The sequence below is a fragment of the Scyliorhinus canicula genome, chromosome 9 (genome assembly GCF_902713615.1).
Source record: "Scyliorhinus canicula chromosome 9, sScyCan1.1, whole genome shotgun sequence".
Lineage (NCBI taxonomy): Eukaryota > Metazoa > Chordata > Chondrichthyes > Carcharhiniformes > Scyliorhinidae > Scyliorhinus > Scyliorhinus canicula.
Window position 1 is genome coordinate 73,753,524 of NC_052154.1, and position 25,042 is coordinate 73,778,565.

At 51.1% G+C, this 25,042-nt stretch overlaps 1 protein-coding gene across 1 annotated transcript in view; it reads right to left on the minus strand.

Annotated features, from left to right (window-relative positions):
* Window positions 1–25,042, minus strand: part of LOC119971421 (adhesion G-protein coupled receptor G2-like) — a 271,187-nt gene that overhangs the window by 4,055 nt on the left and 242,090 nt on the right. Inside the window, exon 16 of the mRNA XM_038806912.1 lies at window positions 19,338–19,456. Coding sequence (XP_038662840.1) covers window positions 19,338–19,456 — 119 coding nt within the window. The remainder of the gene's footprint in view (window positions 1–19,337; window positions 19,457–25,042) is intronic.

The window sequence follows — 25,042 nt, forward strand, 5'->3', positions numbered from 1 at the left end:
GCAGAGTCTAAGTGTCTGGATAACATTGCAGATTATTGAAATTACCATAAGGGCCTCTATTGTGTATGAACGAGGGTACCATTTGGCAATGTTTTCACACCAAGTGGGGGTTTAGGTGTCTATCTCTATGTGTGGTGTGGTGTCCGGGCTAGGGGTGTCATGTGTGGCAGTGTTCGGGGCTGGTGTGTGTGGTACAGAGGCTTGTAACGCGCGCAGTTGTAGAACTCTAGTGATGATCACAATGTAGGTCATCAGTCCTCTCTTCATCTTGTCTTCTGTCTTCCGTTTTCCGTATATTCCTGGGGGTGCAAGCATAATATCTGTTATTATCTTCAGTTAATATGTTGTTTATTTGTCTTTCTCTCCTGAACTTCAATTACCCATGAGAATCGTCACCATGTGTGACTCCCTCATTTAAAAAAAAAATAACATTTTGAGAGACAAGACATTGCCAAAAAAGAATTTGTTTGTAAGTGCAGAGATTCGCGCAGCTGGTGGTCGATGCGTGGAGTGGGCGGACAGTTTCTCTGTCCAGCCTTTCCTTTACTGCAACCAGTGATGGCTGAGGCTAATCTTAACTAGCCAAATTTTAGGGCGGCCAGTTTTATAGAGTTTCGTCGTCCAGGGTCCAGAGGTAGTTCGCACGTAGCAGCGTATGTGGCAACCAAGTGTGTCAAATGTGTAAATAGCAGGTGGGGAACGACCAGAGGGTTGCGGAAGGTAAAGGGATGAGTGTTTAGACTGTGGCAAAGGGCATTCTTTAAACCACAATGAAAGAGCAGAGAAGGGAAAACTAAGACCTGCCAAAGACAGTGCAAAGTGTAGGGAATCATTCCAGAGTACTCGATGTGATGGGAACGTGAGGTGCGTGTGGGCCGCGCAGGGCAAGAATGGGTGGAATCCCCGGGTAGGGAGGTGATCAATGCCGTTGCTCCACAACTGACCGGATGCATTTGGGGTCCTCAGGCAGGGTGGGGATTAGTGCTGTTATTCCCTACCTGGGTGACCTAAACGAGCGGAAAGAATTTGTAACACATGTGAGATCCAACAATTGTTCCTTCAACGGTCATTGGTCAGTAAATGGCGTTGGAAGAGTAACTATGACTGTATCAAGAAATTGGGTGTCAGGCCATCATTGATTAAAATCATGTAAAAAGAAGAAAGAAAGAAAGAAAGAAAATAAAAAGGCGGGCAGACTCCATCATAAAGTAGGACACTGTAATTCTTATGCGGCTCCTTTTTCTCATCATCTGGACACCTCAGGGTTCTGTATCAAAAAGCGTTGTAAAAGGATGACCATAACCAGAGTCAAAATCTGAATCATCACTATCTCCAGGTTGCCAGACTTGTGTCTGCCATTTTTGTGCCGTGGCTGCGTGGGCCGTCGTGGAATCCGAATCGTCATGTCTAACCAGTCTACAAGAGTTGTTGCGGTGCCAAAAACGGGTTTGTTTTACATGAGGCGTACGGGTGGTGGCAGTGAAGGGTAAGTTACTGTTGTCGAGCGGTGGCGGTGGCTGTGGAAGGGGGTATAGGGGGCCAAACATGTCTTGGTTGTGGTACCGGGGGCTGGAGTGACTGGGGCAGGGGAGGTTGTACTAGTGGTCAGTGATCGGGTCATTTCGGGGAGGCTGGCACTGTCGTCAGAGTCAAGCTCAAGGTGGAATGTCGTACCTGTGGGCGGAGACAAGGTCGGGCCTGTGGGCGTGGATGTGCTGTCAGGGCTGGGGGAGGATTGGACTAGGTTGTCAATGGGCGGGACGGAATTGTCTCCTATTGCCAGAGAGATGTGGTGGGAGTGGCTACATTGGGTTCCATAGACTTTGAGCTGGTTGATGTGGAACCAACCAGTTTTACCATTGGGGTACATTATCATGTACACAGAGGGGCTTACTTTGTCCGAAATGGAGTAGGTTCCTGCAAATTTGGGGGAGAGGAAAGAACTGGGAAACCATTACTTGCTGACCGACTGTGTGCTCTACTGGGTGGACGGTTTTGTCAAAACCGGCTTTACTCTGCTTCCTTCCAATGCCTAGTCGGACAGCTGCAGCAAGCTATGCTGCTTTAATATTGTCTGTGACTTGTTGGACTGCTTTTTCATGGGTGAGGGCGGTGACTGTGGGGCTTGCCAAATCGAGACCTAATAAATATTCAATTCCCTTCATGGGCCTTCCGGTCATGAGAGTGTTGGTGGTGAAATCTGTGGAACTGGAAATGGTGTTCCGAATAAACATAAGGGCAAATGGGAGAACTGTGTCCCATGTGGTATTATTCTGTGGCATCATCTTTCTAATGGTCGCTTTTAAAGTGCGATTCATTCTCTCAACAAGGCCGCTTTGGGGGTGATACGCGATATGAAATTTTTGTTTGATTCCAAAAATCGTTAGGACATTTTGCATGGCTCTGCCGGTGAAATGGGAACCTTGGTCTGACTCAATGCCGCGGGGCAGACCCTAGCGTGTAAATATCTGTTGGGTCAAAATCTTAGCTGTGACCTTGCAGTGTTTGTCTGTGAGGGAAATGCTTCTACCCATTTTGTAAAGGTGTTGATTACCACTAATATGTATTTGAAACCATTTCTGCAAGGGGGGAGGGGGCCAATGTAGTTGAGTTGCAAATTTGACCAAGGGCCAATAACAGGTCAGGTGTGTCTCAATTGTCCCTTCTTGGAGTACCTTTCAGGATTGTTCTGTACACAGATTAAACAATTCTCAACATAATGCGTGACGTCTGCTTTTAAATCGGGCCACCAGCACAAAGGTCTTAAATGGGCAATGGTACTGTCTATCCCCGATGGTCGTGTCCATCATGAAACTTGTAAATTATCTGGTTTCTGTCCTGGGTGGGGACCACATAAATTGCATTTTTCAAAACTATACCGTCCTGTACCGTCAGTGAGTCCTTGCATTTGTTGTAGGGGGCTGGGAAGTTACCGTCTAAAACTTGTTTGAAAGTGTCGTCTGCCTTTTGGGCCTGGGATAGATCCTCGGTATTGGTCTCAGAAATCTGGACTGCATGTATCGGTTTACTTGAAGGGGTGGGGGGGGGGGGGGGGGGTTGCCAAAAGTGACCGTGCGATATCCTGACTTAGCTAAGGCGTCTGCCTTTATATTACCGGGTAGGGAGGAACGATGATGGCTTCTCACTTTAATAATACAGTACGTGTGGTCTTTAGAATGTGTTCAACAGTGGGGCTGAGGGTAGGGGTTTACCATCAGCGGATACGAATCCTCAAGATTCCCACAGGGGCAGGAATTCTGTCAAGCTATTGCACACATATAAACTGTCCGAATGTATGTCTGTGGGGGTTCGAAAGGACGGGGTGCTGCACTACATATGCTTGGGCTGCTCGTTCTGCTGCTTGTGATCCTAGGTGGCCGGGCAATTTTAAAGATATTTCCTCTAATGCGCATCCCTGTGAGTCTTCTACATAAATTCCAAAACCGTTTATTCTCTTTCCATTTTCAATGGTGGAGGAACCGTCTACATAAATCTTCACAGTAACTTCATTTGAAGCCTACTTGTGACAATAAGCAATTTTCATTTCATAAAGCGTTGTCTATGGTGTGTAGATTCTGCGTTTTACTGCCTGCTCGTGTGTGCAGTGACTTCGGAATAAAGGGTCCTGTGTGGTGTTGGGCTGCTATGATCTGTCACACATGTGGGGTCCCTGCATACTGAAGGTTATCTGCTAGAAATATTTGGGTCTTTGTACGTTTGACTGTAATGTCCCTTCTTTGTAACAACAGTGTCCAGCGAGCTGCTGTAATCTGGCTGACTGAACCATCCTTTAACCTACCATCTAACAATAGCTGCATTAGGGTGTGCTCGGTTAGAATCGTTACTGGGTTAAGGCTTGTGATGTATGCAAAATACTGTACTGCCCAAAAGACTGCAAGCAAGTGCTGTTCGCAGGCTGTAAATCCTTGCTCTACGGGATCCAAAATTCGTGAAGCATAGGCTACGGGTCCTAAGCAGTCATTTCTTTCCTTTTTAAAAAAACATTTTTTTATAAATGTTTTTTATTCAGTTTTCATGTTTTATATTGAACAAATTACAAATTGTTAGAGAGGGAGAGAAAAAAAAAAAGAACACGCAAAAATTAACATATATATTTACAGGTAAGCATCTTCGTAATAATAACTGTGGCCTCCCCCCTTTAGCCGGCATACATATTTTACATTCCCCAATATGGCCGAGGCACATGTTTATTGGCATTTATTTACAGTTTGGTTTTGGGCCTTAGCTAGCCATCAAACCCCCATAACGAACCCGTAGCCCCCCCTCCCCCTCCCCTCCTCCCGGCAACCTTCCCCCGATTCCCATCCATTTTCCCCTGATTCATGGCCACCCGACTATTCTTCCTCTTGTTCGTTGGCCACAAACAGGTCCCGGTACAATTGCATGAATGGCTCCCACGTTCTGTGGAAGCCGTCGTCCGACCCTCGGATGGCGAATTTGATTTTCTCCATTTGGAGAGATTCTGAGAGGTCGGACAGCCAGTCTGCAGCTCTGGGCGGTTCTGCTGACTGCCAGCCAAACAGGATTCTACGGCGGGCGATCAGGGAGGCAAAGGCAAGGGCGTCCGCCCTCCTCCCCAGGAATAGATCTGGCTGGTCTGAAACCCCGAAGACCGCCACTATCGGGCATGGCTCCACCCTCACCCCCACCACTTTGGACATAGCCTCGAAGAAGGTTGTCCAGTACTCCACAAGTCTGGGGCAAGACCAGAACATGTGGGCGTGGTTGGCTGGGCCTCTTTGGCACCGTTCACATCTGTCCTCCGCCTCCGGGAAGAACCTACTCATACGGTTTCTCGTTAAGTGGGCTCTATGTACCACTTTTAGTTGCGTCAGGCTGAGCCTTGCGCACGTGGAGGTGGAGTTGACCCTATGCAGTGCTTCGCTCCAGAGTCCCTACCCTATCTCCATCCCCAGGTCGTCCTCCCATTTCCTTCTTGTTGCGTCCAGTACGGTGTCGTCCCTTTCTACCAGTCGGTCATACATGTCGCTACAGTTCCCTTTCTCTAGGATACTTGCGTCCAGTAGGTCTTCCAGTAGTGTCTGTCGTGGCGGTTGTGGGTACATCCTTGTCTCCTTTCGTAGGAAGTTTTTGAGCTGCAGGTACCGTAGCTCGTTCCCCCCAGCTAGCTGAAATTTCTCTGTCAGTTCGTCCAGTGTTGCGATCCTGTCGTCCGTGTATTGGTCCCTGACTGTCAGTGTCCCCGCGTCCTGCCTCCACCTTTTGAAGGTGGCGTCAGTCAGTGCTGGTGTGAACCTATGGTTGTTGCAGATGGGAGCCTTGTCCGACATTTTGGTCAGGCCAAATTGCTGCCGCAGTTGGTTCCAGGATTGGAGGGTGGCTGTCACCACTGGGCTGCTGGAGTGTTTTTGGGTGGGGATGGGGGTGCTGCCGTGGCGAGGGCCCGGAGGGAGGTCCCCATGCAGGAGGCCTCCTCCGCACGTACCCACTCGGCTTCTGGCTCCTAGATCCATCCCCTTACTCGCTCGGCTGTTGCCGCCCAGTGGTAGAATTGTAGATTCGGGAGGGCTAGCCCCCCCCTGGATTTTGTTTTTTGTAGGACCTTCTTTGGGATCCTAGCATTTTTATCCCCCCATACGAACGCCATGATAAGTTTGTCCAGCGCTTTGAAAAAGGCCTTGGGGATGTGGATCGGAATGGATCTAAACAGGAAGAGGAACCTGGGCAGTACGTTCATTTTGATCGTCTGGACTCTCCCCGCGAGGGAGAGCGGGAGTGTGTTCCATCTTTGCAGGTCCTTCTTAACTTCCTCCGTCAGGCTGGTGAGGTTCCATTTGTGGATCCCTTTCCAGTCATGGGCTATTTGGATCCCAGGAGCGCGATGATTCCGTCCATGCTGCTTTGCGGGAGTTCTTTCCTGTTGGAGTACTGCTGATAGGGTTTGGTCGGTGGTTGCCACTTCTATGGCATAGGGCAAGTCTGGGTCTGGAACTTGTAAAGCGGGGGCTGTGCCTAGGGCGCGTTTTAATTCATCAATGTCGTCTGTGTGCTGAGGAAGCCATTCCCATGGGGCATTCTTTTTAAGGAGCTGTGAGAGTGGGGCTGTTTCTGTGGCAAAACCATCTATATGGTTCCTACAATATCCACCTAATCCTAAGAATGACCGGAGTGCAGTGATATTGTGGGTCATGGGCAATTTAACTATTGACTCAATTCGCTTCTGTTCAATCTCTCTCTTCCCATGGGTGATAATGATGCCTGTGTAAAGAACCTTTTCTTTTAAGATCTGGGCTTTTTGGGGGTTGACCTTGCATCCAATGGATTGTAGGAGGCCAAGTAATTCCGATAGGAGCTGTACATGCTCTTCCTATGTGTCTGTCTGTAGGAGTAAGTTGTTCACATACTGTATAAGGCACTTGGGGCGGGAGAATTTGGAAAGTCCGTTGGCCAATTGTAGGTGGAAAATGGAGGGGGAGTTGTGGAATCCTTGCGGGAGGCATGTCCACGTATACTGCTGCCCTTGAAATGTGAACGCAAACTTATATTGACAGGTCTTGTCTAGCGGGATGTACCAAAAGCCATTTCTGATGTCCAGCACTGTGAAGTACTTTGCCTGTACTCCCTACTTGAGCATGTTCTTGGGACTCATGGCAATGGTGGGGGCTGCTAAAGGGGTGACCTTGTTAAGTTCTCGATAGTTGATTGTCAGTCACCAAGAACCATCAGGTTTTTTCACGGGCTAAATTGGGGCATTATTTGTTGAGGCTAACAGCCGAATTACTCCTTGATCTAATAAGCTATTGATGACTTTTGAAATCTCACCCTCGCCTTGCTGTGGGAAACGGTATTGTTTCTGTGGCTTAGGATCGGGTCCTGAAATTGTGACCATTCCTGGAATCTTCCCACAATCGTGTTTGTGTTGGGCGAAGGAAGCTTTATGTTTTCAGAGGACCTCTCTAATTGTCAGGTCTGTATTAATTGTTTGCGGATCAAACCAATAGTCTCCTACTGAGCAAATCCTATGTTCATAGTCCCGCCTGACATTGTTCCTTGGTGGGGGGCCTAGTTGGTGGCGTTGCTGGACGGGGGGTTTTGTCGGCATTCGCGGACGTAATGTCCCATGTGTCCACAATTATAGCAACCTCGTGGTGCCTGTGCTCTGGGGTGCTGTCCTTCATGTCTACCCTCATTTATCCATGCTGGATCCTGGTTAGTTCTAACTGGGTGCATATTTGCTTCTATCTGTTCCTGATCTGCCTTCCAGTGTAGGGATTATTCCAAAGCCCTGGAGAGTCGCTTTAAAAGCCAAACTTCACTGTGTGTGGAGTCTGCGGGGTCGTAATTCACACAAGCCTTTTGACCTGCTTCTGTGGCGTGGGAGACTAAAGTGCGGGACCATTTAGTGGTGTCGTCGTTATCTAAGTGTGCGCGGTTCAAATCCCAAAATAATGGATCCAAAGACGACCTGCAAAGGCGGTCGGATGCTCTCCCTTCTTTTGCCAACAGTGGTTTAAACCTTCTACTCGGTCTCCCGTGTTGTACCCACTCACATCTAAAATGGCCGTTTTTATCTCCTGTAGGGTTTCTCCTCCTACATTTTGGGGTTCTGGCAAAGCTGTGCTGACGGACTGGTCAAGGCTCATTTCTATAAGTTTAACTTCCTCCCTTTCGTCTAGACCTGACAGAACCTTTTGCTGGTGTACTCTCTCAAAGAAATTATGTGGGTCTGCGGTGGGTTCGAATGGATCAATTTTAGCGCAGGCATCTCTCAATTGGGTGATGGATAATGGGGTGGTGTAAACGCAATCGGGCTCCTCCCGATCCGATGACTTGCGCTGTGTGGTGACCGGATTCATGGGGGTGTGTGCTGTCGGTGGTGCAGGTGCTTTCCTTTTTGGGGCTGGGGGGCTCTATTATGATTTTCTGTGTTCTCCACATATCTATGGGCGATTTCATTTAGTTCTTGCCAATTGGGGGCACCTTCCTCATCCAAATCTCTAAATCCGTTTTGCACTGAAAGCAGTGAATGCAACTTCTCTATTTGTTGTCTACATTTCGTGTGGTCTACTGTGCTCTGCCTTTATTCTGTAGTGGAGCTATAGAGCGCTCGTAAAGCTACCTTTAAATCCGTGCATTGTCTTGTTAACTGTGCTACCTGCTGTTCTGTCTCTTCTCGTACCAAGACTGCACATTGTGTATCTTGGTAGGCTTTATCGTATTGTGTCAGAAAGCTGCTAAGGTGAACTAAACAAGATTGGTGTACCTGTTTGACATCAGCCATCTCTTTATCTTTAGCTGCCAAATGATCCCAGAGTTGCTTAATAATCTTTTCACTTTCACTATTGCTTCCCATATTCTTTTCTTCTTTCTCAACTAGCTGCCTGCGGAGCATCCTCACGATCTCCTCTGTGCCTCGCAACTGTGCCAAACAGGACACTATTGCCATCGGCTTTCGCACTTTAGCTGCATTTTTCTTATGCACCTCGGTTAGGTTGTCCCACCAGGTTTGTCCTATGTTTCCTGGACCTGACTCTTCATTTGAAGAAACATCAGACCAAAGGGGCCATCCTTTCCCCTTTAAATACTTCCTCAACTCTTCTTCCCATATGGGGCACTGGTCTGCTCTGGTTGGTCGCTGTGACCTCGGGTTCCTGTGGGTTCATTAAATGTTCCATCACTTTTGTGGCCATTGCTTCTAATCTCTCTTGCTCTATTTTTAGTCTCTGTTTCCTACCATTAATCTCTCTTGCACTACTTTGATTTCTCTTTCCCTACCTTTAATTTGGGTCAGGGGGATAAGGCGGCAATTTGAACTGTGGATATGGCCTAAGCTATTTGCCGGTTCACAATTCCCTCAATAGTTTTGACACAAACTAACGAGTTTACCTTATATCCCTGTTATTATGCATGCAGGTTAGTACACACTTATGAAATTCGGTGATTTTGTCCATATAGGTTTGCACTTGTGGTTCTTTCTCTTTCACGCAATTGGATTTCAAAGTTTTTGGGTTCTCTCGGAGTGACAAAATCACTTCTAATTAGAGTCCCGTCAGAGGTCGCCAATAATGTTGCCAATTGCCGCCAGAGTCGCCAATAATGTTGCTAATCGGCTCCGGAGTAATGTTGCCAATTAATAATGATGCTCTTTAGAGTCACCAGGTATCAAATGATACTGCCACAAGGCATTACCGGATATCGATCAAAGGACCACACAACCAGTTAGTGAGTTCAAGTTCAAAGATGGTTTCTTTACACACAAGGATTACTTCGACATGCAACACAAAACACTACAAGTTAAAGTGCACCTAACAACTACAATAACCTATACTTAACTTTAGGGCAACCGACTCTATGCCGATGGACAAGGCCTTTGTCCGGATCTTGCGTGACTGGGTGGAAGAAGTGGCTCTGTTTCTGCTGGGCTCATCCGTCTGGTAGCGATTGTTGGTCTTGAATTTGTCTGTCTGGTCGTTTTGCTGCACTTGGGTTGGCATAGGCCGGATCCAAGAGAGACCGAGCACATGGCTGTGTCTCTTCTTATCCCTCTGGGATTTTGCGCTCTTTGGGGCGGTCCTTAACTTGGACCCAATAATTTGACAGGCTTCGATCACTGCCTTCGATTTTGGCCAATAAAGGGGCGGGTGCCTTGATGGCTGGGCGTGTCCTGACCTTGGCTGTTTAGGCTCCCTGAGTAAAGGAAGTGGCGCGGATTAGTCTATATCTGTATCAGTTTCCTGAGTACAGTTCTTTTGTTCCGGGGAAATGGGCCATTAGAATGCAAATGAGCGGGGGTTTTGATTGCATCTAACTACCTGGGTTGCAAATACACACACAAGCTCTGAGTCTGTCTGAGTCCTGGGTTGGCCATAATTCCCATGGTCCTTTGCAGGTGGCCATCTGGGATGGCTACAAGTGTTCAGAGGTTTATCTGGGCTTCCAGTAAGTACATCACTCTTCGGGCCAATAGACCCAACCTCTGCTAAAGAAAGGAGTGGAACTGCAAATGGGCCTATTAAATCTCAAAGTACATGGGATAGCGTGACCACTTTAAGGGGGGTGCCTCAGCATCCCATGTGACTGGTCTGGGGTCAATCGTGCAAACCATAACCAATAACATGACAGCTGGTGATCTGATGAACTGGGCAGAATGAAACCCGGAGCTGGGGAATTCACACCTGTCTGTAGTTGCTCTGTGGCTGTATCATATTCGCTTTCTGTCTTCTACAATAAACTACTTTTGGTTTACACTGGAACCATCCAGCATGCCTGTCTCGAACCACCACATTGGTGACAAGGTAAAGGCTTTGATCGCAGCAGTGGAGCTATGTACGCAAAGAGGGAAGAAAAGGTCCAGAAAATTCCCGGAGTTGGGAGTCAGCTATTCGATGCTAAAAGTGAGTTAAAATCTCGATCATAGATAAATTGGAAACGTTTAAGTAGGGGGCTGAGGATATAGAACAACTCTGTTACTTCTTCACTGCAACCAAGATCACTGGTGAAGATAAACAGGTGATACTTCTGACAGTTTGTGTGCTTTAAATCTACCAGTTGATAAGGAATCTGACATGACCTGATACACCAGACCTCAAGATCTTCAACCAGGTGGTCAAACTGGTGAAGGAACATTTTACCCAGGTCCTCAATCATTCTTCAGTGATATAAGTTTAATTCAGCAGTAGGGACATTGAAGAGTCCATCATGGTCTTTCTATCCAGACTTCGACAGCTTGCTGAGCACTGCAACTTCGGAACCTCTCTTAACGACATACTTCATGACCGGTTGGTTTGTGGGATCTAGAATCTCAATATCCATAAGAATCTCCTGGCTGAGACCACAATAATGCTGGAGAAAGCGATTGAGACCACTCTAGTGATGGAGTGCGCCCAAAAGAGCAGCAGCGAACTTCACAATGTGGTTGAAAGGTAAGTAAATTTAGTGTGGGCGGTATGGCCGTGAGATGAATGGCAGGATCAACGGGCACAACAGAGAACCAGACATGTCTTGTGTACCGGACCAAAGTCAAAGGATAGAGGAGCAGTTGGGTCATCAACCCGGAGTTGAGATTGACTGCGATCATTGCAGGAGGGACCATCACCACAATTGTCCTTGTCGGGAGTTTGTGAGTTTCCAATGCAATTGTCGGGGCCACATCCAAGCACATTGCCGGGTGAAAAGGCCGTGGCAATGCAGAGAATAACAAGCAGCCACAGCATCAGTCCACGCAGCCACTTTCCCAAGTTTGGGGGGGGCGGGGGGGGGGGGGGGGGGTGCTCTGAGGAGGAACACATCATGTATTGACTAAACATTGTCCAGGTGAACAAAACGGATCCTGTCAAAATTATTTTCAAAGTGAACACAAAACATAAAATATAAACATGGCGGGGCTTTGGTGACAGTTGTGGGTGAGCAGACCTTTGATTATATCCGGGCGGGAACCCAGGTCCCACAGCTGAGCAGCAACAAAGCACAGTTAGCAACGTTTGTGGGTGAGACCCTCAAAATCCTCGGGACTGTGGAGATATCAGTGGCTTACAGGAGACAAGAAGCCAGTCCTGCCTAAGTTATTGTTGAAGGGCAAAGATCTAGCCTTATGGGAAGGGACTGGTTGAACATCAGGGACAGGATTCTCCGACCCCCTGCCGGGTCGGAGAATCGCCCGGGGCCGGCTTCAGTCCCGCCATGTCCCGAATTCTCCACCACCCGGGAATCGGCGGGGGCGGGAATCGCGCCGGTTGCCACAGCCCCCCCCCCCCCCCCCCCCCCGGCGATTCGCAGGCTCGTGATGGGCCGAAGTCCCGCCGCTGACAAGCCTTTCCCGCTGGCGTGGATTAAACCACCTTTGGTGCCGGCGGGATTGGCGGCACGGGCGGGCACCGGGGTCCTGAGGGGTGTGCGGGGCGATCTGGCCCCAGGGGGTGCCCCCACGATGACCTGGCCCGCAATCGGGGCCCACGGATCGGCGGTCGGGCTTATGCCGTGGGGGCACTCTTTTTCTTCCGGCTTCGCCATGGTCTCCACCATGGCGGAGGCGGAAGAGACTCCCTCCCCTGCGCATGCGCTGGGATGACGTCAGCAGCCACTGACGCTCGGGCACATGCGCGGACTTCCGCCAGCCGACGGAGTCCTTTCGGCCCCAGCTGGCGGGGCGCCAAAGGCTGTTCCCGCCGGCTGGCGGAGCGGGAACCACTCCGGCGTGGGCCTAGCCCCTAAAGGTGCAGAGAATTCCACACCTTTGGGGAGGCCCGACACCGGAGTGGTTCACGCCACTCCATCACGCCGGGACCCCCCGCCCCGCCGGGTAGGGGAGAATCCCGGCCCTGACTTCTCTCGTGAGCTGGGGCTTGAGACCTGCTCCTCTCCTGGGACATATTTTTATTAGTTCATCCTTGTCCAATAATACTGTCTGATTTGGATCTTCATGCTCGGATGACAAATCTAATGTTGCCATTGTTGAAGATTCTTTATTTTGAAATTGTGGGAAAAAAAGGTTGTGGGTTCATGTACCACTCCAGAGACTGGAGCCCCTGATCTCGGCTGACACCCCAGTAAAGTACTGAGGGAGTGCTGTACTAGCAGAGGTGCTGCGGAAGTCTCCGCACCTTTCGGGGCCAAGCCCTAACATTGAGGGGCTAGGCCCGCGCCGGAGTGGTTGGTGCTCCGCCGACTGGCGTGGAAGGCCTTTGGCGTCACGCCAGCCGGGGCGAAGGGACTTCGCCAGCCGGCGGAAGTCTGCGCATGCGCCGGAGCATTAGCGGCTGCTGACGCCATCCCCGCGCATGCGCAGGGGAGGGGGTCACTTCCGCCTCCGCCATGGTGAAGACTATGGCGAAGGCGGAAGGAAAAGAGTGCCCCCACAGCACAGGCCCGCACGCTGATCGGTGGGCCCTGCGTGGGCCAGGCGACCGTGGGGCCACCCCCCGGGGCCAGATCGCCCCGCACCCCCCCCCCCCCCCCCCCCCCAGGACCCCGGAGCCCACCCGCCCCGCCTGCTCCCACCGGTAAGGTAGGTGGTTTGATCCACGCCAGTGGGAGAGGCTTGACAGCGGCGGGACTTCGGCAAATCGCGGGCCGGAGAATCGCCGGGGTGGGGCCCGCCGACCGGCGCGGCGCGATTCCCGCCCCTGCCGAATCTCTGGTGGTGGAGAATTCAGGACACGGCAGGGGCGGGATTGACGCCGGCCCCTGGTGATTCTCCAACCCGGCGGGGGGCGGTGGGGATCAGAGAATCCCGCCCCAGGATTCTGAAGATGAATCTTTTCAACTAGCTTTCAAGAATAAATGGACAATTTTGGGAGTAAGCTGAAAGATTAATGTTTGCAATTAGTTCACATTTACATGTAAAACCCCTGATGCATTCACTCCTCATACATAGCGAGAATCCATCATGCAAAATTGCTGAAATACAGCCATAGTTAAATATCAACCAACATTAACTGGCCGTGCCCCTGCCCATGCTTTAACACTGACATCTACCCAGACATGAAGGAAATTACCCAAGTATGTTCCATACAAAAAGCAGGACAGATCCAAACTGGCCAATTACCACCGCATCAGACTTGATCAAAATAATAATAATCGCTTATTGTCACACGTAGGCTTCAATGAAGTTACTGTGAAAAGCCTCTAGTCGCCACATTCCGACGCCTGTTCGGGGAGGCTGGTACGGCTGGTACGGGAATTGAACCCGCGCTGCTGTCATTGTTCTGCATTATACGCCAGCTATTTAGCCCACTGTGTTAAACCAGCCTAGTAAAGTGATGGAGACTTGTCGGTAGCTTGCGTGCAGCACTTACTCAGCAACAACCTGCTGAACTGATGCTTAATTTGGGTTCCGGCAGGGCCATTCAGCTCCTGACCTTATTACCGCATTGGTCCAAAGATGGACAAAAGAGTTGAACTTGAGATGATGTGAGAATGATTACTCTTGACATCAAGGCAGCATTTGACCAAGAATGACATCAAGGAGCCCAAGCAAATAAATCAGGGGGGAAACTCTCCCCTGGTTGGGGTCATACCTGACACAAATGAAGCTGGTCATGATTGTTGGAGGTCAATCATTTCAATCCCAGGATATCACTGCATGAGTTCCTCAGGGTAATGTTCTAGGCCCAACCGTCTTCACCTGTTTCATCCATGACCTTCCCTCCATCATTAGATCAAGATTAGAGATGTTTGCTGATGATTGCACAACGTAGGCACCATTCTCAACTGCTAAGATACCGAAGCAGTCTGTGTTCATATCCAGCAAGGCCTGTACTACATTCAGGCTTGGGCTGAAAAGTGGTAAGTAACATTCGTGCCACATAAGTGCCAAGCAATAATCGTCTCCAACAAGAGAGAATCCAACCGTATCTTTTTGACATTCAGTGACATTGCTATCATTGAATCTCCCACTATCAACATCCTTGTAATTGTTGGACCTGACCGGAGGCACGGGGCTTGGACGGTTAGGTTCCCTGTGGTCTCACCTGAATACAATCTTCCCCGATGTGGGAGGAGGGGGACTAAACAGGGGAGCCCTGGAACATAAAAACACCGACCCGACTGTGGGCTGGGCGTGGGAGACCCTTCAGAGTGTGTGTAGTTGAGTAAGTCTTATTAAACCTTTTTGTTTCAATCCACCATGTTTCCTCGTGGTTGCTTGCCTGAATCTTACACTGGCGACGAGGATGGGATGGCCGTCTTCAGCCTGGGTGCCAGAGGGAGCGTGGATCCCCTCCCCCCTCCCTCCGCCCTCGCTGGGTGGATGTTCCAAACTCGCCAGAGGGGTCGCCCTTCCCAAGATCTGGATTGTCCGTGGCGGGCTCCTGAGTATCGTGCCAATGGTCCCCGCACTCAGGTGGACCCCATCCAAAAGGGTAGATGTGCCAGTGCCTGAAAGGGTTGAATAGAGCAATGCCTGAAGAAAATCCTACCCACTCGCCACCCGGCCGTGTACAACCACCCCGGGGAAAGACACATTTTGTAGCCGAGTTAGGAAACCACCAGCACGTGCATTGTATTGCAGCACCAAGGGTGGCACTGATTGGTCTCACCATCCGGATAAATGGGTTCCCTAATGGAACTGGATACTGGGGCCGCAGTTTCCAAGGTGAGCCGGCGCACATTCGGCCACAATCGACACAGTATCTGACCATTGGAGCTACAGAATACAGACACAAAATTGGCAACACACACGGGAGCAACAGTCTGCAATGTGCCATTGGTGGTGGTCTGAGGGACAGGGCCCAGCTTGCTGGGGCGCGACTGCCTAAAGTGCCCCTGGTTGGATTGGCAGCAGGTGTGCTAGATGTACCCTGATAGCCGGACATGGCACTGGCCAAACATTCGGTCATCTATAAGGAGGGCTTCAGTATGACCTGGGGAACCACCGCAAAGATGTTCGTGGACTACGCGGCCCAGCTGCGATATTTTCGCGCATGTCCCGTTCCCTATGCCTTAAAATCAAAAGTGGATGCAGAGTTGGAGAGACTCGAATAGTTGTGGATCACCCACCCAGTACAGTTCGCAGATTGGGCTGCACCAATAGTGCCAGTTATGAAGACTGGTGGTACAGTCAGGTTGCACAGGGACTACAAAATGATGGTGAACCATGCCTCCCATTTGGACTGCCATCCGGTACCCAGATCAAAATCATGTGCGCACGGCTCAGCGGGGGACGCACCTTCACAAAAATGGACATGAGCCATGCCTACTTACAGCTGGTCTGGACCCAGATTCATGGAATTACGTGTTGGTCAACACGCGTGTACATATCTTTTGGAGGATCGTCCCCCTGTGCCATTTTCCAAAGGGTTATGGAAAACATACTTCGGGGTTAGCACAAGTCGAGGCTTACCTGGATGACATTTTGATTACTGGGTCATCAGACCGTGAACCTATGCCAAACATCGCAAACGTACTTTAATGATTTGAGGCAGCAGGGATCAGACAATGCAGAGAAAAGTTCTTGGGCGAAATTCTCCCCTACCCGGCGGGGGGTCCCGGCGTAGCGGAGTGGCGCCAACCACTCCGGCGTTGGGCCTCCTCATAGGTGCGTAATTCTCCGCACCTTTAGGGGCTAGGCCCGTGCCGGAGTGGCTCCCGCTCCGACGACTGGCGCCAACGGCCTTTGACGCCCCGCCAATCGGCGTCGGGGCTGGCTGAAAGGCCTTCGCCGGTTGGCGTGAGTCCGCGCATGCGCCGGAGCATCAGCGGCCGCTGATGTCACCACCGGCGCATGCGCGGTGGAGGGGGTCTCTTCCGCCTCCGCCATGGTGGAGCCCGTGGTGGCGGCGGAAGAAAAAGAGTGCCCCCACGGCACAGGCCCACCCGCCGATCGGTGGGCCACAATCGCGGGCCAGGCCACCATGGGGGCACACCACTTGGTCCAATCGCCCCCCCCCCCCCCCCCCCAGGACCCCGGGCGTTCGCGCCACCTGTTCCTGTCGGCACAGAGGTGGTTTAAACCACGTTGGCGGGAGAGGCCTGACAGCAGCAGGACTTCGGCCCATCGCGGGCCGGAGAATTGCCACGTGGGGCCCATCAACCGGCAGGCCGCGATTCCCGCCCCTGCCGATTCCCGGGTGGCGGAGAATTCCGGCCACGGTGGGGGTGGGATTTACGAAGGCCCCGGGTGATTCCCCGACCCTGCGGGGGGTCGGAGAATTCCGCCCCTTGTTCCACGCCCGGGAGGTAGTCTACCTCAGCTATGGAGTGGACTGTTATGGGTTGCATCTGGCCGATGACAAATTGAGGACAATCCGGCAGGCCCCCGTACCAAAGGCCCCGGTGGAACTCCGTTCCTTTTTGGGGATGCAAAATTGTTATGGGAAGTTTATCCCACATCTGGAGACTGTGTTGGCTCAGTCACACTTGCTGTAAGGGCCAGAGATGGTTTTTGGACCCACCGCAACAGTTGGCTTCCAACGAGGTGAAACGGCAACTCTTCTCCTCGTGACATTTGACACATTTTGACCCGTTGGAGCCACTTTTGCTGACTTGCGACGCCTCACCATGTGGCATCAGAGCTGTTCTAGCCCGGAGGATGGATAATGGATGGCCTTCACCAGCTCCGAGATCAGGGATTTCCTCCGGACAAATGGCATTCACCACTTGAGGACCGATCCCTACCACCCAGCATCCAATGAATTGGCTGGGTGGGGGGTACAAACCTTCAAGTTGGGCACGTGGAAGCAGACCTCTGGTTCTCCAATGCTGTCTGGCATTGGCGGAAAAGTCCACTGTGGGCAGGAATGCCCCGACTCAAGACAAACCAGGCCCATCCGGGAATTCATCGCTGGCGATGCGGTCTATGTGCAAAATTTCACTGGTGCCTTCCGGATCCCGGGGATTGTGGTGAAACAGTCTGGACCGGTCTCCTACTCGGTGCGAGCACTGAAGTGTTGGGCAGTGTAGACTTGCAAAGCTAACATATGCCACCAACACTGATGAAGGTTCAACTCTATTTTATTAACTACTTATAAAAATAATAGACATACGAGAACTGTGGGTTTAAATGATGCTAGTTTAACTAGAGACATGTGCTTGTCCAAACTAGTTGAATCTCTCAGCACGTGGTGTGAGTCTGTACTAAACTTGATGAGCTCTTGTGCTTCTGAGAGGTAGCATCTAGAATGAGCGGGAAAAGTGATGCCCTCTGCCTTTATAGTGTGTGTATTCTAACTGGTGATTGGCTGCGGTGTTTGTGCATGTTGATTGGTCGAGTGTATGTGTCTGTACCATGATATACTGCTGTATATTATGACAAGCACAGGGCAGGGAATCAAACAGGCACGTGGACCACTTCCACAGTGGTACTCAAAAGTTGGCCGGAGGTTCCAAGGCCAGTGGTACCTCCTCCCCGACACAGCACCCGTTACCATCTCCTGAAGTGTGCATACTCCACGACTTGCAGATGCAGGAAGCCAATTCCTCAGATCCGGAGTCGGACATGGAGACACAGCCGACCGGAATCATCGCGGATCCAGTGGCAGTTCCTGGTCCCAGCGATGTGGAGCCACTCTAATACTAGGCCTGAAAAGGCCGCTCTTCAGTGCGTTACACACCTCCACATCCGACACAGCGGATGTCTGAAAGGCAGCCCAGGGCAAAATGGACTAAGGACCAGGTCCCTCCAGCTGTCAAAATGGACAACGTGCCAGACATGGTGGGGTTGCTATAACCCAACTGGAGGGCCTGGGGCTTGGACCATTAGGTTCCCTCTGGCCTCACCCAAATACCATCTTCACCAGTCAGGGGGTTGGGGCGAAACCCTTAACCAGGAGAGCCCTGGGACATAAAAACCCCGGCCCGGCTGTGGGCGGGGCGAGGGAGTCCCTTCAGGGAGAAGTGCGTGTAGTTGATGTTCCATTCCAACATCGCTTCCTCGTGGTCGCTACCCTGGATCTTATAGTTACTATTGACCAGAAACTGAACTGGACCAGTCATATAAACACTGTGGCTACCTGGGCAGGTCAGACACTGGGAATTCTGTGTTGAGTAACTCACCTCCTGACTCCGCAAAGCCTGTCCACTCTCTAAAAGGCACAAGTCAGGATGTGATGGAATACTCTCCACTTGGCTGGACAAGTGCAGCTCGAACAACACTGAAGAAACTTGACGTCATCCAGGACAACACAGACCATTTGATTGGCAACCCATTTACCATCTTCAATATTCACTCCCTCTTCCACTGATACACAATGGCAGCAATGTGTCTCAACAAGATGCGCTGCAACAACTTACGAAGACTCTTTCAACAACACCTTCCAAAACCACGACCTGTACCACCAAGGACAAGGGCAACAGATGCATAGGGTCACCACCACCTGCAACATACCGCCCGAGTCACACACCAATCTCATTTGGAACTAAATCACCATTCCTTCATTGTCACTGGGTCTAAATCCGGGAACTTCCTTCCCAACAGCACTGTGTACCTACACTGCAGGAACTTCAGCAGTTCAAGAAGGTGGCTCACATCTTTTCAGGGACAATTAGGAGTGGGCATTAGCCTCTCCAGTGATGCTCACATTCCATGAAATAATATTTTTCCAAAATCAATGGATATGAAGAATTGTAGTCTGGAATTGCACAGTTTTGCAGCATGGACAAGCACATTGGAATCCTCGCTGATATTTTTGAGTTGTCGTTGTGAAAACAAGATTATAGCTAAACATATTCCAAATAATTTCACTTGTCCTTCTCATCAATTTTGAAGTTGCAGCAGAAATGGTTGTAAAATAAAGTTGCAGTCCAGAGTTTTGAACGTTCAGTCGACAAAATCTATCATGATGTAGAAATGTAACGCAGTATGGATATTCACTTAGACAGGTGAGCTACAGTCTACAGCTACAGAAAATAGATTTTCCTACCTGATTTTCTTGAAGCAATGAGTTGTAACCGTAATAAAAATGATAAAAGCGACAGCGGCAATCAATGCAATATACTTAAACGATAAAGCAAAAGGCGAGGTATTGTCACTGTGACGACCCTTTGGGAAAGAAAATATTAAATGTCATCACATTAAAAGTCTCACCACATGTAAACCATATTTAAAGGCTAGTAACAAAAATACCATTAGAAAGATTTAAAAGGCATTTCGACCCTCCCATATTTTATTCAAGGCTGAAAGAGGATTATGACAGGAAAAAATAAAATGAAAGGAAACATCAGGGGCGGGTATCTCCGGTCCACCAGCCGCGTTTACCGGCACGGCGTGGCCCTGCTGGCAGCGGGATTCTCCATTCCCACAGCCGACCAATGGGGTTTACCATTGTAACCAACCCACGCTGTTGGGAATCCTGCAATTTATTGACCATCCCTAATTACCCTCGGAAAGGTGGTGGTGAGCTGTCTTGTTGAACCACTGCTGTACCTACATGTGGTAACAGGACACACAGTGTTGTGAGGGAGGGTGTTCCAGGATTTTGATCCAGTGACAGTGAAGGAACTGTGATATATTTCCAAGTCAGAATGGTGTGAGACTTGCAGCTGGTGGTGTTCCCATGTCTGCTGCCCCAGGTAGCAGCTGTTGTGGGTTTGGAAGGTGCTGTCGAAGGAAGCTTGGTGAGTTTCTGCAGTGCATCTTGTAGATGGTACACACGGCTGCCATTGTTGGCGGAGGAAGTGACCGTTTACGCGAGGGAATGGGTGATCAAGTGGGCTGCTTTGTACTGGATGGTGCACAACACCAATCATGAAGTAGAACTTTATTCTAATTGACAGGAGGATTAGAGGGAAGTTGAAGAGAAAATGGGCGTCCGGAACTCACAGCCTGTAAGGGTGGTAGGGCCAGAAACCCTCAATGCTTTCAAAAAATATTTGGACCTATCTTTGAAGTGCTGTGATTTCCAGGCTATAGCAGCCTGGAGAGTGGAATTAGTTTGGATATGTCTCCTTCAGCTTACACTGACATGAGGGACAGAATGGCCTCCTTCTGGGCCGTACTTATTAATGTTTTGGTTTCATTCATAAGGTTTCATTCACGCATCTGGGATATTCTGCCTCCGCCAGGAGGAATTACCAAATGTGAGCTACACTTATGGTTATAAAACTCTGGAAATAAGAGCTGTGGCTGCAGAGGGAGAGCGAGGATGTCGGACATGTACCCAGAGACGCGACCGTGAGCTGCTGGTCCTGCCGCTGGCAGGACTGGCTGCAGGGGGTAGGCGTCCGTCAGGGCTGTGGAGGAGCAGCGAGTGGGTGACCAGGGAATGGGCCGTGGGGTCAGGGTGACCAGAACTGGTGTGACCGGCGTGTCCAGGCACAGACTGCCACTGCCGCGGCCTGCACGGCAGCCACCTTGCTGCGCACATCACTGATCGCCCACTGTGACCAGTGCTTGCGCAGAGTTACACTGGCCGATCGGTGCCCCCACCCCGCCACCTCCACACTCCACACCCACCCCACTATCACTCCACCCCATAACCTTGCGCCACCCACCTAAGGTGTGGGGATGTTAAGAGGAGGGAGGAGCTGGGGGAGAGGGTCATGTGGGGGCAGGGGCTGCAGTGCAGGCCGGGTCCACCATGTAGCCCGGTGGACCTGGTTAGGCACTGGGATACGCACTGTGCTAACACGTAGGCCTTCCACCCCCTACAGACAATGGACTTTGGAATCCAACCAGGACTGATGGCCTTCATCCTGACCACTGCAGCCCTGGGGGATGTACTCGGGCTGTACGAGCAGGAGCTGTTCGAGGAGGACTCTGCAGTGGCAGAGCCTGTCCCAAAGGAACAGGAGGTAGCGAGTGAAGATGGAGAGCCGGACTTTCAACAGGCTGAGGAGGAGGAGGTGGGAAGAAGGTGCCACATGAGGCCTCGTGTGAACCGGCAGCGCCTATCCTTCGAGGACCTGTGGTTCTGGCATGTCGTCGAAGACTCCGATTGAGCAGGGGGTCCACACGGCATATTTGCCAGATCATGCAGCACCTGGAACTGCATGGGTATGGGAGAGGGAATCTGCTCCCTGTGGCCGGCAAGCTGACGATCCCCCTGAACCTTTGCACCACGGGATCCTTCCAGGCACCAAGTCGGGATCTGTCTGAAATCGCACAGACCTCGATGCATAGATCCATCCGTGACCTCAGGAAGGCCCAATGTGCCCGCTCAGCACAATATATCAAGTTCAATGTGGATAAGCCCACCAGGATGCCCGGGCAGCGGGGTTTGCTGCCATTGCCAGGATGCCTCAGGTCCAGGGGTGATCGATGAAAAAAAAAGGAAAATCACTTATTGTCACGAGTAGGCTGCAATGACGTTACTGTGAAAAGCCCCTAGTCGCCACATTCCGGCGCCTTCCGGGGAGGCTGGTACGGGAAGCACGATGGCAAGCACGTTGCCCTATGAGCACCGGCTTTTTCACAAACTGACAGGGGTTTCACTCGAAAAACATGGAGCTGATATGTGACCATGAGCTGCACATCATGCACGTCTGCGTCTGATACCCAGGTGTACACTTATACCAGCATACTCAATGGTTCCTGACACCTTGGAGGCGCACCCCGGGTCAGGAGTTAGCTCCTGGGTGACAGGGATTATCCGCTGTGGTCGCGGCTGATGACGATTATCAGGAGGCCACAGACCGATGTGGAGACCCAGTACAATGACACCCATGCAGCGACCAGGGGTGTGATCAACCGATGTATTGGCCTTCTGAAGATGCGGTTCAGGTGCCTGGACCGCTCTGGAAGGGCCTCCAATATAGCGCTAGGACGGTCTCCCACATTGTGGTGGCCTAATGGCATGGAAATCCCATCCCACCCCATTTCCAACCCTACCTGACCACCCCCTCCCATACCCACCCATCCAATACCCTTAATGATTCCTACCTGCGGGTGTGGCCCTTGGGTTGACAGTAACAGCAGGTCTGGTCCAAGGGCTGAAGGATGATAACGACCCACTGCGATGAGCTCTGGTGCTCCGTACTGTTTGACAATGTCTGACTCCTGCCCATGGTAGCCCAAGCAGGCCTGCTGGGTGATCCCTGCATGCAAGCTAGCTGTTCCATCACATGGTGGCATCGAATCTTTGGGGTGGCAGATGTGTGGACAGGGTTGGAAGGGGGGGTGGGATTGGGCAAGAGGGAGGGGGAGGAGAGGGGCGGTATACTGTGCTGTTTCCGCCCTGGGGGGCCCTACCCGAGGCCACCTCCACGTCCGTTCATCTCCCCCCTCTCCCACTCCCCATTGCCACCTCTGCAACTAGCCCAGCCCAGCTAATCGCTCACACCTTTCAGTACTGTCATAATATACACCAGTATATCATGGTGCAGACACACAGCACAGATCCTCACCTGAGTGATTAGACTGGTTAGGATAGGACCAGGTCTTTAGTTTAATCTAACATCGTGTTAACTCACAGTAAGAGTATGTTCAACAGTTTGTAGTTTAATAAAATAGTGTTGTACTATTTTAAGTGTTGGTGGCCTGTATGTGTTCCACGGATCCAGAGCACCCAACACATCAAGTACGAGCACCGAGGCAGGCTGGAAATTCTGTGCATGGCGATTATTTAACAAAGTACAAATAAAGGTTTGTGCCCTCGCATCCTAACACTGTCCTAAGTGGTGCACTCATGCCATCTTTTACTTTGAAAAATATTTTATTAAGGCATTTGTATTATAAATTTAACAAAATAAGCAACCAGACCCCAAACCAACAACAAAACAACTCCCCAATCCCAATTCCCCACCAACCTTCCACCACCTTACCCAGCTACGCCCTCTTTTATTACCTCCTGTATTATCTTTGATTACACTTCTCTGTGTGTTTTGATTACTACGGAGTGTAATATGTGTTACTCAAACCTTGGTTACTGATGAGGTCTTCTGAATCTCGATGAAGACTCAAACTCGTCCAGTAGTAACAAAAGGTTTATTGAGTAACCATAACAATAATTGCGTGAATTCTTTACTTTAATATTGATAGTAGTGATAAGGTCAACAAGATCTAACTACTGTAACTATGCGTAACTACACTAATCCTCTGAGCTAATCTGATACTCCTGTCCTGGTCACAGTCCATCCAAAAGAGAGAGAGACACACACAATGTGGTTGCTTTTCTACTCCTGTTGGTCCGGCCCTCTAGTGATCCTCTGGTGCTACTGATTACACATTAACCCCTTATGTACATGCACATACAGAGATCACTACACATCTGTGCCATCTTAATTGGTGTCTAACTTTCTGGCCTTATGGGCCCTAATATTAAGACTAGTTGGATCCCCAGACGGTACAACGGGAGTGAAAACGGTCTGCTGGGAAACCCACCTATGACCTGGGTTCCCTTTGGCGGCCGCTCTCTGGAGTGACCGGGTCTGGATGGGCCCGGCTGTTGCTTGGGTGTCCCAGGTGATGTGCTGCCATCCTGTTCTGCCCACTGACCATCGGATGCACCAGGGACTGGAGGGAGGAGGGAGGGGTGCTTTTCCAACACCTCTCCTGCGGGAGTCGCCGGCACGGTCCCCATCAACTCCCCCTTGCTCGGAGTGCCCAATGGCTGCCAGGCTACTCCATGGGACAGGGGTGTAACCGGAGTGAACTCGAGAGGCACCCTGCCATCTGATGCTCCCAGTCCTGGAGGCGCACTCCAGTATCAACCAGGGTTTCCATGCTCATGGCCATGGCGTACATGGACTATGCCACGGCACTCAGTGACTGTGCCACCTCCCTCCAGGTCTTGTGCAGGTCAGCTAGTGCCCGGGCAACGCTGGCGACGCTACAATGTCTAGGTGGCTCTAGTAAATAGCTGCCTGTGATAGGGCAGCCCTGTCTTGTGCCTCGGCCACTGCATGCACCGAGTGAACCAGGCATTGGACATCTTGAAACATGGCCGATACCTTCGCCCCCAAGGCCTCACTGCAGACGCCACCAGTGTGGTGTTGGCCTTGGTGGCACATATTGTAGGCACCGCCACCTGCCCCTGCACCTGCAGGTGCTGGATGGTTGCTGACAACCCCTCATTTAGTCCCTGCTCTGTGACTGCATCTCCATTATCATAGGTCCGTCCTTTCCAAGACCCATCTGGACGGCAACTAGTTCCTGGGATCGGGCCGCCTTTCGACCGTCCCCCCCTCGGGGTTCCTATCTCCATCTGATGTACTGCAGCATGTGTCATCCCAGGCCTGGTGCTCCGGGGTGTCTCGGGCTGGCATTTGGGGGTTCTCTTCAGTGTTGTGTCCTCCTCATTGCTGGTATCTGGTTGTGGTCGGGGATGGGGGAACATCAGAAGTGCCTGCCTCGTCGCAGGTGATCATTCAAGGCACAAAGCACGACTGGATCGCGGGTTTGGGAAGTCAAATGTGGGTGCTGAGGGGAGGGGTGGGGGTAGGGATAGTCAGGGGTAGTGGATGGGTAGGGGGCGGTGATGGTGCCATGTAAACCATGGGAAACCGCAACGCAGCAGGGTCTCAGTTGGTTGCCCAATGCCGACCTCCACCTCGGTGACTGCCATTTTCCGGGCCCACCGACCAGGTCCAGTACCCGCCGCTCCACTGCAGTGAGAGACCGCAGGTTCGGCGGTCCCCCTCTGGGTTTCTGCTCTCTGCAGTTCAGGGACGCTGAGCTGGACATCCTCCT